This window comes from Rhinichthys klamathensis, unplaced genomic scaffold (assembly GCF_029890125.1).
Source record: "Rhinichthys klamathensis goyatoka isolate OS25496 unplaced genomic scaffold, OSU_Roscu_1.1 h1tg000227l_1, whole genome shotgun sequence".
Taxonomy (NCBI): domain Eukaryota; kingdom Metazoa; phylum Chordata; class Actinopteri; order Cypriniformes; family Leuciscidae; genus Rhinichthys; species Rhinichthys klamathensis.
Genome location: NW_026606751.1, coordinates 77,851 through 95,507, shown reverse-complemented (window position 1 = coordinate 95,507; position 17,657 = coordinate 77,851). Strand labels below are relative to the sequence as shown.

Here is a 17,657-nt window from a genome sequence, read left to right as displayed (position 1 = left end):
TGTGTTATCACATTAGGTCCCAGAGCTGCCACGTGACTGTGAAGTTCACAAATTCTGCAAATCATGTTTTAAATATAAACGTTATCCTGTAAGGATTAAGGGTTTTCAGAGATATGACAACTTTTGCTCAGACTGTATTATTATGAAATGCTTCTCGATGGCTGAAATTAAAAATATAACTACTGTAATTGGCTAGACCCAAGCAATAGTCATTATATGACCTGTGAGGGTCTCAAGTTCATTGAAGAGAAGAAGTGGTGGATAATTGAGTTGCAAGAAGCGACGGCACTGTTAATAAGCCACAGAGAGACTGTGACCAAGACCACTTGTTGTGTGGACATCCAAAGGAGGAACTTAATTGTACCGGGCTTCTGTTCTAGACAAGCCAGGATGATGTTATTATCATCGCTCCTGTAGATCTGTCTGGAGAGGACTTCACCGGCCCGGTGGGAGCCACGGGTGTTGTCTCTAGAGCACTTGGCCAGTGGGATCGGGTCGCTCTAATATTACCAGAATCTGTAGAGGTTGGACCGGGCTCCGCGGAGGCGGGGCTTGTTCCCCTGGCAACCGGTCGTCAGGATGTGGAACAATGAGTTATCTGTCGTTCCACCGTGGAGCTGCACAATTGGGTTCTTCCTTAAGGAGTCACCTGTACAGGTTCTATGAATGTTGCTTGGATCTAGTCGTTGTTACCGTATATGTTTATAATATTAAACTTGATGAAATTGTGCTGATGGGAAATCATGTATTTAGACGTCCAAGAGGGGGTCTAGTGGAATATTTTAATACGGAATTAAGTGTACCTCCAGATACACTCAGACATACGCACACACACACATAAGCCCTCCTGACAGACGGACACACAGAAGCACAAGGGAAGGAAACACCATATCAATGCCAGAGGGACACAAGAACTTCTTATCTGCATCTATTATCTTCCTGCTGTTAGTTTATAACCTGATGATCTCAAGACGAGAACAAGTTATGTTTAACAGATTGCTTACTCAAACTGCTTAGAAGTGAGTTACTCTTTGTCCATCCGTTCTCCAGGACCGCCCTGGGAAGGGATTCTCTGAACAATCATAACCTGTAACCTTTTGTTATTTTGCTAAAAGTTTTTTTGATTATTGTGTAACCAAGTATATTTCTCTTTTGTTTAAATAAACTTTTATTTTACAAAGAAAAGTACTTTTCCGTCTTACTTCAGCTGCACAAAGAAAGTTCAATTGCAATAAGATAGGCATTTGTGCATCTTCACTGACCGGGACAAAAGGGATCCAGGAAGAAAAAAACGCTCACGACTCATGGCGTTTCGTGACGCTCCCATTGAAAAAATACCCCAGCCGCGTGAAAAAAACCAAAGCCCGTCTACGGAGAGCCTGGCCACTCCCTATTAAGTCCTATTGTACCGAATTTTGGTTGTAGTTCCACCAGAGTTCCACTGGGGGCGATCGTCCCAGTGCAGAATGAATGGGAGTCTATGGAGCTAGACGGCTAAATTTGTCTCTTTCACTCGATTGCCGTTGAGAAATCTCAGATTTGATTCTAGGTTTTGCAAGTTCAACATGGGTTATTGGTCGCAAGTTGAATGAACGAGTACTAATGTCCTTTCGATTTCTTACAGGTTGAGTTGTTGTTGCCCATAACACGCTAGCATTCTGCTAATAATACGATGTGTATGACGTCATTGACATTTTAAAAGACTTTTTAAACAGCGCATAAATTTTAAAAGATTACTGTCTGCTTACAAAGCACTAAATGGTTTAGCTCCGCAGTACTTGAGCGAGCTCTTAACGCATTATAGTCCTTCACGTCTACTGCGATCTCAAAACTCCGGCCAGTTGATAATACCTAGAATATCATAATCGACTTAATAAATTATGATTTACATAATAAACTTTGGAACAGTCTCCCTAACATTGTCCGGGAAGCAGACACACTCTGTCAGTTTAAATCTAGACTAAAAACACATCTCTTTGACCTGGCATTAACATAGAACATTATACATTTCTATTATTTCAAATCAGTTAAATGATTTTTAGGCTGCATAGATTAGGTCAGCCGGAACCGGGGACACTTCCCAAAATAACAGATGTACTCGTTACATCCTAAGAAGAATGGCATCTACGCTAATGTCAGTCTTTCCATTTATTCCGAGGTTTACTGACGATTAGGCAATTTTATTCTAGAAACAAACTTCTTGTAATTATTTTCATGTATTCACTGTGAAACTGCTTTGTTACAATCTGTATTGTGAAAAGCGCTATATAAATAAAGATGACTTGACTTGTAACATTTCAAAGTTATGGTCTGACAATACAGTTAGACGAGTTATCACATTGTGGGGTGTTACTATTTGGGGGTGTTTTACTAGTGTTTTGGTAAATGGTAAAAGGGGCCATAATTGTCACAGAAGGACCGATGCCATGTTGTTATAGTCGTCACCTGGGAGTTAGGTTCGACATGACATTTTTGTCAAAATTGAGTTATTCACATATTCTTATTCTGTGACAGCTTATTATGTGATGTTTTCTTTAAAAGTTGTGTACAATTATAATAGAATGAAACACTCACAAAAGAACACTGAAAAACTGACTTTATTTCAGTGTATTTTACAAGTCCATCGTCTCCAGAAAACTCTGCGAACAGCGAACACATTATAACAATTATAGAATGGGAATGAAAGTACTGAAGAGAAAACTATAACCGCATAAACAAAAAAGAAATATTAAAGAAAAACAAGAGTCTCAACAATTACATTATCATAAAATCTAAAATAACACATAATTTTATGTTCCCTTTCAAGGGAACTTCGAGCTGCGTTTGAGACGCGGTGGGAACGCTCTGCGTGATTGCGTCATGAAGCACGTGTAAAATCAGTCCAATGGAAGCCCGATACGTCATAGGTGACGTCATAGACCAGGAAACTATAAAGCACCCTTGAAAACAGACCGCGACAGCTTCTGTAGTCTTCAGCAAGCGCTCTCTGTGATTCTGTCCTTGTCTATTTATTGTTGTTTGTCAAGCCCAATATATATATCACTATCTATCATTATGGCGAGCAAAGCAATATTATAGACGTTGTGTTGTTCCCTGCCCTCGTTACATCACGGGTGGGGACACACATCAGCTTTTTGTTGCTGTTTGGGAGTGGAGCATGCAACAGTCATTTCTCGAGGGATCTGACTGTGCATTGCGAGAAGCTGTCCGTGAGGACGCTCCGCTCTCGCCGGGCGTTCTTCGAGGAGGACGGTTCGGTTCGCGTTCCCCGAGCGGGTCTCTCTGTTGCCGAGGCTCGGAGACGGCTCGTATTTCGGGGTTCGAAAACGGATCTGACAGCGGGGGTTGGGACGGGCTCCGCCCTTTCTCAGCTTTCACATGCCAGATCTAGTGTGCTGCGATTTCCAGTTCCGAGGAATTGGTATCGTTAGTGTTTTGTTTAAAAAGAAAGAAAACAAATACAAATCTTTTTAAAAAGGCAGATGTTTGAGTTTTCAATGAATACATTTTCCAGCTCATAACTCTGTTGAATAAAGAGGAGCTTTTTTAAAGAAAAAAAAGGAGGTTTTATCTAGTGCTGTTGCCAGTTAAATATTTACTGGCCAGCTGAACATTATGAGATTGAAAATAAAGAAGAGTTTGTTAGATGAACTGTATCTTAAAACAGGAAAACTCTGTATCTCAGCCTCCTCGTCGGGGACTGTGGTTTTTCCCTATCTCCACACTGAGGTGTCGAGATCGTGGAATAAACCGGTTTGTATTTTATGTGTTTAATCCCCAGATGTCTGACTATAGTAATGTTTGGGTATTAAGTATCATAGTATGACATTGCCTCGGGTTAAAGAGACGCTTGCGAGCTTTCTCTCTCCCGAGTCGGCGTTATCGTTATTAACCCCGACGTTACCCACCAGCCATCTTAATAATGAGTACATTTTTATTGGGCAGCGCTGGTGGGTAGAGTATATAAGGACATGGATGAATGTGAGGGGCGACTCTCTGAGGAGGGTCGCAGCGCTGCCAGTTCGGTTGTTTCCTGCTGGTGGCCGCAGAGTGATATATATGTATATATATATAAGTTTTTCTGATATAAAGATAAAGGAAAATAAAGATATAATTATGTCTGTTCTTCTGGACGCTCCGCTTTCAAGAAAACTAAGAAATAAACCATTCAGCGGCGTTCCAGAGGTTTCTTCCTCACCAATCTAATGTTCCTGAGAACTATTATGCTCCTCTCAGCACAAAGTGCAAAACAGAGCGTCGCCATTCGGGCTCCTCCGCAATTGAGGGGTACCTGGGTGGCGGTCGCAGTCTAGCCAGTTAGAGACATGCAAGATCTGAAGACTTTTTTATCTCTAAAATAGCTTTGACAAAGGAGAAGCCCTGACGCCGAGGCGATCTGGCTTCTAAGGGTGGTCCCCTCTGGGGTAGGGACGGTTTTGAGAAATCGTTTCTCCTCAGCACCCTTTGGGGTGCGACTCTCTGAGGAGGGTCGCAGTACTGCCAGTTCGGTTTCCCTGCCGGTTCGCCGTTTCAGGGCACCAAGGTGTCAGTGTCCCCAAACGAGCCTTCAAATAAAAGAAGAGCAGTCAGTTCGGTTTCCCTGCCGGTTCGCCGTTTCAGGGCGCCGAAGTGCCTGCTTTTTTCAACGATCCTCCGAGGAGGGTCGTAGGAACTAAGCTAGTTAGAGGTAGGCAAGATCTGAGGACTGTCATCATCTCTAATAAAGCTTAGACAAGAAGTCCTGTCGCAAGAAAACGAGGCTATCAGGCTTCTGAGGGCTCCTCCGGGGCAGGGACGGTTTTGAGAAATCGTTTCTCCTCGGCGACCTCTGGGGTGCGACTCTCTGAGGAGGGTCGCAGCGCTGCCAGTTCGGTTGTTCCCTGCCGGTTCGCCGTTCAGGGCACCGAGGTGTCAGCGTCCCCATACGATCCTCCGAGGAGGATCGTAGAGCGGTCAGTTCGGTTGTTCCCTGCCGGTTCGCCGCTTCAGGGCACCGTAGTGACTGTTCAACCAAGGGACGGTTTTGAGAAATCGTTTTTCCTCTGGGGTGCAACTCTTTGAGGAGGGTTGCAGCGCTGCCAGTTCGGTTGTTCCCTGCCGGTTCGCCGTTCAGGGCACCGAGGTGTCAGCATCCCCATACGATCCTCTGAGGAGGGTCGTAGAATGGTCAGTTCGGTTGTTCCCTGCCGGTTCGCCGCTTCAGGGCGCCGTAGTGACTGTTCAAACAAATCCAGAGGCCAGTCTTGAGAGACTGGTTCCCCTAGTAAATTTCTGGCAGCGTGGAAACTACTGCCACATATTTCTCAGTGGGTCCTGCACACTATAGAAAAGGGTTTCAGAATTCAGTTCGGTTCTCGTTCGCCCAGATTTCTAGGGGTCCTCCTCTCATTGGTGGACCCCGAGCAGGCTTTGGTTATGGAGCAGGAAGTACTGTCACTTCTGCAAAAGGAGCTGTAGAAGGGGTTCCTCCTCCCAGCAGACAGCCATTACTTCATTGTTTCCAAAAGAGGATGAGGGAGGTTCCCGAGGTTTGCTTTCGGGGGCGAAGCATACCATTATCGGGTTCTTCCATTCGGCCTAGGTTTATTACCCCACACCTTTACAGTATGCGTGGATGCAGCTCTGGCTCTTCTGAGACTCCAGGGCATTCGCGTATTATACTACATCAATGATTGGTTGTTCCTAGCTCAATCTGAGTTTATGGCAGTTCGGCATCGAGATGTCGTTCTGTCTCATTAAGGATGTTGGAGTTGCCTCTCAACGCCAAGAAGAGTGTGCTCTGAGGACCACTTTTCTAGGTGTAGCAATTCTTACAGACGTAATGGGGTATATCTAGGCCAGTCACTCACTGTTAAACAGTTTCAGACGGGTGGGTCTCATGGCAGTTGCGTCCAACGTATTACTTTTGGCCTTCTGTTCATGAGACCCCTGCAGTGGTGGCTCAGGACCAAGGGGTTTTTCTCCGAGGGGAAATACGTTTTCGCATGATCAAAGTCACGCGGCTATGCCTTCGTGCTTCGGTCATGTGGAAGAACCTTGGTTCCTCGCCCAGGCCCAGTGTTGGGGGCTTCTTGTCGACGCATATTGCTATCGACGGATGCTTCCCTCACAAGTGGGGGCGATCATGAGTGGTTGCTCGGCGAATGGCGGACAACACACTGATGGTCTCGTATATCAGAGCAGATATCCTGTTGAGGCAGGGGCTGAGGCCCAGGGGATTGGAGACTTCACCCCGAGGTGGTGGAGCTTCTTAGGGAGAACTTTGGTCTAACTAAAGTCAAGTCGACCTTTCACATCGTTTGTACAACGCATTGCTCTATATGGTTCCCCCTCACGCAGCCAGCTCTTCTCAGACTGGATGCGATGGTGCAGGTGTGGCCGAGGCTGCACCTGTACGCATTTCCCCCGATATCTATGCTCCCGGAGGTTCTGGAGAGGGTTCGCCGGGAAGGGGCTCATCTGCTACTAGTAGCCCCGTACTGGCCGACTCAAGTTTGGTTCTCGGACTTTGTCTCTTCTGGACGGCTCTCCCATGGAGATTCCGTTCAGGAGGGACCTGCTGTCCCAGGCAGGGGGCACGATATTTCACCCTCGACCGGAGTTGTGGAAACTGTGGGCCTGGCCTCTGAGGGGGCCAGGCTCATAGAATCCAGTCTCTCGACTGAGGTCGTTGAGACATTCTCCATTCCAGAGCTCCTTCCACGAGAAGACTGTATGCACTGAAATGGAAATTATTCTCCACCTGGTGTGGTGAGCGTCAGTTAGATCCTGTTAACTGCCCTGTTGGTTCAGTTCTCGATTTTCTGCAAGACCGTTTCTCTGCTGGATTATCTCCTTCCACCTTAAAAGTTTATGTGGCGGCTATTTCGGCCTATCATACCCCTCTGGGGGGTACTTCTTTTGGGAGAGATCCTCTGATTACTCGTTTTCTCCGTGGTACATTGAGGTTGAGACCTGCACTGCACTCTAGAGCACCGGCTTGGGATTTAGCCATTGTACTTGAGGGTCTGGCTCTGGCTCCCTTCGAGCCTATTGAAGAGGTTTCAGAAAAATTCCTCACTTTGAAAGCTTTATTTCTCCTTGCTATTTCATCTATCAAGAGAATTGGAGATTTGCATGCCCTGTCGGTTGCTCCGTCATGTCTGGAATTTGCACCTGGTATGGTGAAAGCATTTCTATACCCTAGACCGGGTTATATTCCTAAGGTCCCAGTTAATGTTAGGGGCCCAATAGTGTTGCAGGCCTTTTATCCTCCACCTTTTAATACCCCAGATCAGGAACAACTGAACCTGTTATGTCCAGTTTGGGCATTGGATGCCTACGTTCACAGAGCTGCCCTGTGGCGTAAGTCAGAGCAGTTATTTGTATGTTTTGGGTCACTCAGAAGAGGGTGCCCTGCATCTAAACAGGTTATGAGCAAATGGATAGTTGAGGCTATATCATTGGCTTATGAAGCGGCCGGTCAGCCTTCACCTATGGCTGTACGGGCCCATTCTACAAGGAGTATGGCGGCCTCTACGGCCTTAATTTCGGGTGTTTCCCTTCTTGACATTTGTAATGCGGCAGGTTGGTCCTCTCCACATACATTTGTCAGGTTTTATGACCTTGACCTCTCCACTCCTGGGGCGAGGTTGCTTGCTTCTTAGTGTGCGCAAGGACTTCACACAGAACGGGCATTTGTCACTATGGCGTAGTGGGTATGGGGTTCCCACCGCGTCTCAAACGCAGCTCGAAGTTCCCTTGAAAGGGAACGTCTCAGGTTACGTATGTAACCCTGGTTCCCTGAGAGGGAACGAGACGCTGCGTTTGCCTGCCATACTTCCTGCATACCCTGATCGACTTACTTCAGACTTTTCAGAAGCTGTCGCGGTCTGTTTTCAAGGGTGCTTTATAGTTTCCTGGTCTATGACGTCACCTATGACGTATCGGGCTTCCATTGGACTGATTTTACACGTGCTTCATGACGCAATCACGCAGAGCGTTCCCACCGCGTCTCAAACGCAGCGTCTCGTTCCCTCTCAGGGAACCAGGGTTACATACGTAACCTGAGACGTTTTTATATTGTTAAAGTATAATTATGTGTTTTAGCTAAGCATCAAGACTAATACTACATTAAAACAGTAAGGGGCCAAGTTAATATATATATTCAGGTTACTGTTTTTGTCTTCAGGATTTTATAGCATTACATGACGCAACATGACACTTCTGAACCCAGAAAAGATAAACTGGGTTCTGGACCAAATTTGAATCCAGTTCCCAGGACTTTGACCTCCAACCCATCAGCACCAACAGATGCACCCGTGTCAACTCCTAGTCCCACTTTGACACCAACTGGACCGACTTTGGCTGATGCACTGCCGACTTCAGCTCGAGCCATTGCTCCGGCTCCAACCACATTGGCTTCAGCACCAGCTGAGGCGTTGGGCCCTTTGGCTTCTGCCTGAAATATACTGAATTCAGCATGAGCTCGTCCAACTCCTGCTTCTGCAAAAGCTCCAGCCTTGGGGATTCTCTTCCCTGGTTCGTCTTCAAAAGCTACTGCATATGTTCCAGTTCCAGCATAGGGGCCTTCTGCACTGGCATCTGCTGGTCTGTCAAATGTGTCAATTACGTTTATGACGTCGACTAGATCAACACCAGCTGATGCAAGGCGTGTGCTTGGCCTTTTTGAAGTTTCTTTTTTTAATTTCCCTGGGAAATCTGAAACTAAAACAAATTAGCATTAATGCAGTGCATATGGGCAGACATTTAAAACCAACAAACAAATGAATTAACCTCATAGGTGTCTTTTTGATTATTTTATGTACTTACTGTTTATTGTACTTACCCTGTAACTACATGGAACAAGAGGGTAACAAGCACCACTAATGAAGCAAGAGTATCTTTCCCCAATATTTAAGCAAAACTTGCAATAGGTTTAGGTTTCAGTGCACTTTTGTTTAAAAGATTACTGTATAAATGCATAGATATGTACCCTGTAATTTTTTTAAAGCCTATACAGTATGTATTGGTACACCATTATTACAATTTGTGTAGTAGTTTATAGTTTCTGTTTGATTATTGCGTAATATCATGCAGGCATAAATTATATTATAATAATCATTAAATTGTTTAAAGGGGTCATGAACTGGCTTTTTAAATTGTTTTATATTGTTGTCTGAGGTCAACTTATGACGTTCGCTTGGTTTTTACATTCAAAAACATCAAAATGAATAAGTAATAGGCTATTTTCTACCCTAGTTTTGAGCCTAGCTCAAAAACGCTCGGTTTTTATGGACGTCTCGCATTGAAGACTTGGAAGTAAACGCCCACTGCTGTGAGTGGATAACAGTTTTGCATATTATAATGAGTTTCGTGTAATGCGCGAATCGGTGGGCGGGGCTAAACCGGCCGTGTTGAAGTAGGCGTTGATCTTCTTCTGCGGGGGTGGTGTTTTATCCTCTTTGTCGTCATAGTTCCCCACTTTGAAAAACGAGTCGTTTGCTGAGCCTGGTGTCAATAAAAGCTTTTATTGGACTAACAAGGACGTTTTCAGTTCTGAAACTTACAGGATATTCTTATAATATGATGACCTCTTAGATGTCAAAAGCTCAAGGAAAATTTGATTTCTCAGTTCATCACCCCTTTAATTAGGGTTTATACATGCTAGGTTCCATGACAGAGTTGAGGATAAATCTTTTCATTACTACTACTAAGAAAGAATGAGTAAACTACAAAGAAAATGTCATCTGTAGCCACATTAGACCAGCGGTTTGGAGATTGGATGGATGAATTAGCTGTGGGTGCCATCTTCTCGCCAGACACGATAATTCATTTGAAGCGACCGTCACAGTGCATTATGGGTATTCTCTAGCTGTTGTATTGTGCAGTGCATTGTGTGATTGAATGAGTGCACTCGATAATGTCCACTATGATTTCGGACAAATGGCTGTCCCCTCAAATATTGCCCTGTTTAAGGGCAGATGGGGTGATTTCGGACACGGCCAAGAACTACAACTGACTTCAACTATAGCCTTAGATTAAATAAACTGATAAAAAAAAAAGAAATTATATCTGTGAAGATCTCAGCAGAGGAGGATTAAACAACTCCACAAACAGCATTACCAGCTTCACTTTCTAGTCTACTAACCAGTGGCCGTATTCACAAAACATTTGATCTTTCCACTAGAGTTCTCCTAAATAGCAGTACAAGTTCTTAAGAGTTTTCTCTTAAAACATGTTCACAAGCTGCTGAGTTAAATCTCAATAAGAACTTTAGTAGATGTATGACAGAAATAAAGTAAAACTGTTCATCATAAGTGCATTCATGTGTAATGGCTGGAAAGTCAGTTGTAGTTATTGTGTTTCTCCATTACTAATGAGAAAAAAATCTAATGCTAACTCTAACTAATGGTCAATAATCTCTTAATTATCTCATTAACTTCAACGCTGCTTCAGTTTTCATTTTAACACCCTGTATGTACACTAAGGGGTGTTAATTTAACACGGGGGATTTCGCTGTGTATTGAAAGCATAATAAAGTAAAGTTTAATACTAAGCTGCCGTTTTTTAACCGTACATTCATATAACAACATTCACCAGTCCCACACAACACACTCTCAAAGAGTGCTTGGGAATTTACACACACCTATGTATACAGTACACACAACATTTACCAAAGTTAGATATACAAAATACACTATAACTTTTTTGTGTGTAGTTTGTTTAAATGTAAACTCTACATTTTAGTAGGCCTATTATTTTGTTGACGTTGGTAAAATATTAAACTATTAAAATAGAGTTACCTTCATGTGCACTGCTGCTTAATTCTCGGTTTTCAGACATTTCTGGTTGCCGCAAGTCTTAAAAGCTCAATAGGTCTATGGTGGTGTCGCCGGAGCTGTGCTTCAGTCCTAAAAGTGCAGCTTCTCCCAAAGTACTTTTATACCCCAAAAACCGACAAAAAAAATATCTCAAATCACAGTTGAGAGCTGTGGGACTCCCATAAAAACTCCCCCATTCCTTTTTAAATAGATATGAGTCACAACAATCTTTTTGAGTTTGAGTGAAGATCTGGCGCCTCCTTAAGACTGAGAATCTTCAAGCAGTAAACCATCATGTAAAGTACAGTTTTTTATTAATAGAATTGATCACAGATTTAACTAATCATTTCACAGCCTACTGAGCTGCTTCACTCCCCACATAGACGGCTCAGTTTAGACGAAGAAGATCTGAATGATTCCAATGTTTAAATAATGTTACAAGAATGTTTTCTCCCAAGATATTGAGAACATAAAAAAAAAAAAAAAAAAACTTAATAACAGTGTTACCAGTATTTTACTGTATAAAGCCTCAGTGGCGTCATGCCCATTCAAAGTTTTTCCTCCCTGATAATTTTTTTGTCACAACTTTATTCCTATTATGCTCCATAATTACCAGAGCCTATAACGACTCAAATGTATTCTTCTAGATGTGTAATAAATCGGCCAGCATCAGCCCGGCCCTTTTTCCTATGGTGTCTGTGTATATCAAAGAGCGCTACGCGCGTTGCGCTCTAGAATCTTTGCTGTGTATGTTCAAACAAATCACTCGTCTCGCACGTTGAGCTGGCAATGTTTTACAGATGGTCTTGAAGTGGTAAGTGGGCAAAGCAACAAATCGGCATTGAATTTTTTATAGGATGATATTAAAAGGTAGTGGGATTATTTGTGGTTGACCTGGAAATTTGAACTTGATCAAAAAGTTATGCATTTGATATTAGCTGCGAATTCAGAGCATTAACTTAAGTTGTGTCAGTGTAACGTTATCGATAGCTAGCCTAGTCTAACTGTAAACTAGTTGGCTAACGTTACTTCCTGCCATACAAAGCCAATAAGCCATAGTAACGTTATCTGATTCAAATAAACGGGGTAGTGTTAATCTTATTCAGCACTGAAATGTGTCAAACTTCTTTCAAAGTCCTTCATCACATTAATATTAAAAGAACTTAATTTCAGAGCACCACAAAGTCAGACCTCAGCACCTTTATCATACCTTTAATGTAAGATCGTTCTTAGGTCACATACCAATTTAAAATCATAACATAAAAACTGCAATGGTACTGTTTTTAAAATCATGTGTAGTAGGCCTAAGTGTACAGTAGGCCTAAGTGTGTCTGTAAACATGCTTTAATGAAGTAGACTTTAAAAGCTTTTGAATTTGAGCTTACAGTTCTTTCATCAACCTGTCTTACAAAATAGATACTTTAACTTAGTCCTCAGAATCAGATAGAGGAGTGTTGCTGCTAGCTCCGTTAAGGTATTTCTGTCCCTCCCAAACTGCATTGAAATGGTATGTTTAGCAGCCAGAATTTAAAAAATTTCAGGGGGAGAAACCCCCTGACCCCTCCTAACATGATCCATATTGTGATGTCGTTACATCAATACTCCACTAGATGGCACTCAAGCTCCTTAGGTTAGAGATACATGTGAAGTAGGAGGGAGGAGAGCAAGAGTGAATGCTGAACATGTGCTTGCATGTTGTCCTGCTAGTGCATAAGTTATTAAAGAGTTTCTTAAGAGAATTATACTTGCTTGTGCTTCATGTCATTGAAGACATAACAAATTTGGCGACGAGGACGATTTTTTTTCCCACAAGATTTCCTGAGGATGGCATCAGTCAGTGCTCCGTTTCCCAGTCCATTTTTGCCTTGTCCCGGTGAGCCCGCTATACCACTTGTTACATGGCTGAGAATGTTTGAGAATTACATGCTCGTCATCAATGCTACTGGAGATTCCTGGCCAGAAGCCAGAAAACGGGCTTTACTTCTTCACTGCCTCGGAACTGAAGGTCAGAGACTATTTTATACATTGCCCGATACCGGTGACAATCTTGCAGCTGCTGTTAAAGCTTTGGAGGAGCATTTCATTCCAAAACGAAATGTGGTCGTGGAAAGACATGCCTTCAGGAAACGAGTGCAGAGGACAGATGAAACGGTACTGCAATATATTGCTGCATTGAGAGATTTGGCAACTACTTGCGAATTTAATGACAATCTTGATGATATGCTGCGTGACCAGCTAGTAGAAAATATTGCTAACCCTCGCAGTCGTGAAAGATTATTACTGGAATCTAAATTGACATTAGAGACTGCAATTACAATTTCCACGCAGCTAGAGGCCGCTGATGCACAGGCAAAATCTATGACTACAAGCAGTTCTGCTCCAGTACAAGCCGTACATGCCACTCCTGCGTCTGGACGACAGCATTCAAAGGCCAAATTCAAAACACGTACCTCATCAAAACCTCATACTGCGTCTTCAGCTCGGACATGCTTCCGCTGTGGCTCCACTGGACATCTTGCAAACGCACAGAACTGCCCTGCTGCATCTGCTAAATGTAAAAATTGTAATAAGACTGGACATTTTGCACGAGTCTGCCGTTCTGCTCCTACTCGTTCAGTGCATTCAGTTGAATTACCAGAGGTTTGTATTCTCCATCTACCTGGAACATCTGATCGTTTGATGTGTGATGTAACTATACATGCTACGTCTGCTGTTACACCTGTGTCTCTTCAACTCACAGTCGACTCTGGTTCATCAGTGTCCATTCTGCCAAAACAATTGTATGAGCAGCACTTTCGCACTGTGCCGTTACAAGCTCCATCTGCCCGTTTAGTCACTTATTTGCAAGAGCCAATTTCAGTGCTTGGATGTTTACCTGCAACAGTGTCTAAATATGGCCTTACCTGTCCTGCACATTTCTTCATTGTTGACAATGGCACAGCTTTGTTAGGCATGGACCTGATTAAGGGACTCCAGCTTCGATTCGATGGAAACACTGTGCTGCCGCCGCCACAATCCGCTTCAGTTTGTGCCCTCTCCACTCCTCCATCACAGCGTACTGCATTGGGCTGTGTAAAAAATTTTACACACAAGGTTAACATTTCTGACTCAGTACCTCCTGTCAGATACAAATTGCGTCGTTTACCTTTTTCTGTCAGAGATGCTGTTTCCGCAGAACTGGAACGACTCTTGCATGCAGGTGTAATTGAAAGAATTGACTCCTCTCCATGGGTTTCTCCGATTGTTGTGGTCCAAAAGAAAACAGGGGGGATCCGCATGTGTGTAGATCTGCGAGGGCCCAACAAGGCAGTTATAGTAGACAGCTACCCATTGCCACACATGGAGGAGATGATGACATTACTGCAAGGTGCAACTGTATTTTCAACTATAGACTTAGAAAGTGCATATCATCAGGTACCTCTTCATGACGACAGCCGGGACCTAACTGCGTTCATTACGCACGAGGGCCTCTTCAGGTTCCGCAGGGTACCTTATGGTTTGGCATCTGCTCCATCTGCATTCCAAAAGATGATGGTTGTCATTCTAAAAGGACTCCAGAACGTTGCAAACTATCTAGACGACATCATCGTGTGGGGACGCTCACTACAGGAGCATGATCAAGCGCTAGAGAATGTGCTACAACGTCTCAAAGATGCTGGGTTGGTGTTGAATGAGTCTAAATGTCAATTCAGAAAGCAGAGCTTGAAGTTTTTAGGACACATGGTGACATCTCAGGGTATTCAGCTGGATCAGGAACATCTCTCTGCAATAATCAATGCACCTGCGCCATCGGATGCTGTTCAGTTACGTTCTCTGCTGGGTCTCCTCTCATGGTACAACAAATTTATTCCTAATTTCGCTTCCGTAGTGATGCCTCTGCGTGCGTGCCTGAGAGATGAGAGTGGATTTCACTGGTCCGATGAAGCTCAACAAAGCTTAGCTGAAGTCAAAAAGCTACTTGTAAACAGTCCTGCTCTTGCACTATTTGACCCCGAGCTGCCTGTGGTCATTTCTACTGACGCATCCGCTTACGGACTAGGTGCTGTCTTCGCACAAATAAGCTCTGATGGTCAAGAACGTACTGTCGCTTTCGCATCCAGAACACTCACCTCAGCTGAACAAAAATACTCCACTGTCGAAAAGGAGGCTCTGGCGTGCGTTTGGGCAGTGGAGAAGTGGAGGACATACTTGTGGGGTCGCAGATTTACTCTGCGGACTGACCATCAAGCCTTGACGACGCTGCTGACCACAAAAGGGACTGATAGAGCTGGCATGCGCATAGCTCGGTGGGCTGCTCGGTTGCTCTGTTTTAATTACACGGTTGAGTATCGTGCTGGATCTCAAAATTACACTGCAGACTGTTTGTCCCGCCTGCCCTTGCCTCTGACTTCGGACGCTGAGTCAGATACAGAGCCCGAATTTGTTGCTTTACTGTCCACTGGTCCGACTGCCATATCTCAGGATGAATTTGCTGCTGCCTCTGCTAGTTGTTCTGAACTTTCTGCACTTCGCACACAAATTGTCCGTGGCTGGCCTCCATCTCCTGCTGCTCTGGATCCTGTTCTACGCCCATATTACAAACTGAGACATGAGTTCAGTGTGCAAGCTGATTTTGTGTTTAGAGGGTCTCGACTGGTGGTACCTGGAGAACTTCGAGAGTCACTGATCCGCATTGCACATGAGAGCCATCAGGGGATTGTGAGAACAAAGCAACGCCTGCGTGAAATGTATTGGTGGCCCAGAATGGACACGCTTGTGGAACAAAAGATTACCGCCTGTCAGTTATGTCTTTCTCTGGACAAAACTGCGAAAACCTCTGCTGTGCCCCTCCAGCCTGTTCCTTTACCATCTGCACCTTGGGAAAAACTGGCGATAGACATTGTGGGCCCTTTCGAGACTGCTGTTTGGGACTGTCGATACGCTCTGACACTCACTGACTACTATAGTAAATGGCCCGAGGTAGCCTTTACTGCATCTATTGCAACAAAACAGGTGACTGCTTTTCTTACCTCCGTCTTCAGTAGACATGGCAACCCGACCACTCTGGTGAGTGATAATGGGCCTCAGTTTACTTCACCAGAGTTCGCTGCTTTCCTGAAAAACAGAGACATTAAGCACATTCGCACATCAGTGTATCATCCTGCTGCAAATGGAGCTATTGAACGCTTTCACAGAGTTCTGAAAAGTACAATTCAATCAGCAATCCTACAATCAGCACCATGGAAAGCAACAGTAACTGACTTCCTGCAGATCTATCGTGCTACACCTCATGCTGTGACAGGTGTTTCCCCCTTCGAATTGCTTCACGGGAGGAAAATGCGTACCCGCCTCAATGTCCTGAAACCCTCACCTTCTGGTCATGAAGCTAAACAACTGCAGAAGCGTGTTTCAGCGCATCAGGATGTCATGAAAGCTCGCTTTGATCACAAACATCGAGTGCATCATTCTTCTTTCCGAAAAGGGGATAAAGTGCGCATAAAAAAGTCAGTACATGTACCAAAAGGACACCCAAAATTCACTCCTCCAGTTGAGGTTAGAGAAAAAGTTGGCCCTTACACCTACCTCTTAGAAGATGGAAAGAAGTGGCATGCATCATGTCTCGCACCTGTGCCGACTAATGCAATGGATAATAGACTGACCACAAATGCAGAAAACCTGATTCCCTCTCAAGTTCCACTGTCTGGAAATTCAGTGTCCCCTGATGTTTGTTCACGTGAGACACGTCAAAGACGTGAGCCAGGTTGGCTAAAGGACTATGTTTATTAGTCACAAGGAAAAAAAAAAGAAAAAAACTGACATGGACTTTTGCACACACATTGCACACGCATAAACATTCAAGTACTGAATAGCAGTTGAGTAGTTTTGTTCATATTCTTTTAAATGCACCTTTGCATTCATGTAATGTGTTGCTTAGTGTATTCTTATACATGTGAAATTGTTGACACATTAAGGATTGAATGTTCTTTATTTCTATTTCCTGTCAATTGTTGGCTCCAGAAAGAATTCATTTAACTAAGAGGGGAAAATGTGATGTCGTTACATCAATACTCCACTAGATGGCACTCAAGCTCCTTAGGTTAGAGATACATGTGAAGTAGGAGGGAGGAGAGCAAGAGTGAATGCTGAACATGTGCTTGCATGTTGTCCTGCTAGTGCATAAGTTATTAAAGAGTTTCTTAAGAGAATTATACTTGCTTGTGCTTCATGTCATTGAAGACATAACACATATCACCCGTCAGAAAACAATTGCAACGTCTCAGATTTGGCATGTACACACTTGTATAATTTCCTCTTTTGAAGAACCTGAACTACTACTGTGAATGATTACTCAATGTCTTCAGTACATTTCAAAGTAATGATATGACTGAAAGGTGACAATCTATCAAATACATAAAATAAAGGTTCTGTACAAAACTGTTTGCACTTATTTCTATCATAATTTCACAAAACATCACACTTTTTATTAATGTACAAATACAAACACTTTCTCTTTCTGCTTTGTCGTGTTATTTCAAAGAAATCCTGTGTCATGTGATTTCAATTCATTCATACACCGACGCCGGTGTCAGCCATGCAAGGTGCAATCCAGCTCGTCGGGAGCAGCAAGAAAGAAAACGAAAAGAGGGAGATCTTAATTTCTGTGGCTATCAAACTACTAGTTACAAATTACCAGAGGCGGACAGAGTACAGAGCTTTGTTACTTGAGTAAAAGTACAGATACCCCTTGCTAAATTTTACTCAAGTACAAGTAAAAGTACTACATTCAGATGTCTACTTAAGTAAAAGTACTAAAGTACTTGTTTTTAAAAGTACTTGAGTATCAAGAGTACAAGAGTAGATTTTCTAAATATTGCA

The 17,657-nt window shown here is 43.5% G+C and overlaps 2 protein-coding genes across 3 annotated transcripts in view; one reads left to right on the top strand and one right to left on the bottom strand.

The window, feature by feature from the left end:
• LOC130099277 (zinc finger protein OZF-like) overlaps positions 1-17,657 on the top strand; it is a 129,591-nt gene that overhangs the window by 67,710 nt on the left and 44,224 nt on the right. The window lies entirely within an intron of this gene.
• Positions 8,183-13,567, bottom strand: LOC130099273 (uncharacterized). The gene is made up of 3 exons (XM_056264882.1): positions 13,541-13,567; positions 13,253-13,347; positions 8,183-8,663 (listed from the first exon to the last, which is right to left on the bottom strand). Exons 1-3 carry the CDS (start codon positions 13,565-13,567, stop codon positions 8,183-8,185), a joined length of 603 nt encoding a protein of 200 aa, XP_056120857.1.

What these genes read in the sequence shown, in the direction of transcription:
- LOC130099273 (XM_056264882.1), bottom strand. Translation starts at nt 13,567, where the DNA reads ATGGACACTGATGAACCAGAGTCGACT. An exon ending in CTGATGAACCAGAGTCGACT is followed by an intron (nt 13,348 to 13,540) that starts GTGAGTTGAAGA and finishes TACATTTAGCAG; the next exon opens with ATGCAGCAGGGCAGTTCTGT. An exon ending in CAGTATGAGGTTTTGATGAG is followed by an intron (nt 8,664 to 13,252) that starts GTACGTGTTTTG and finishes AACTTCAAAAAG; the next exon opens with GCCAAGCACACGCCTTGCAT.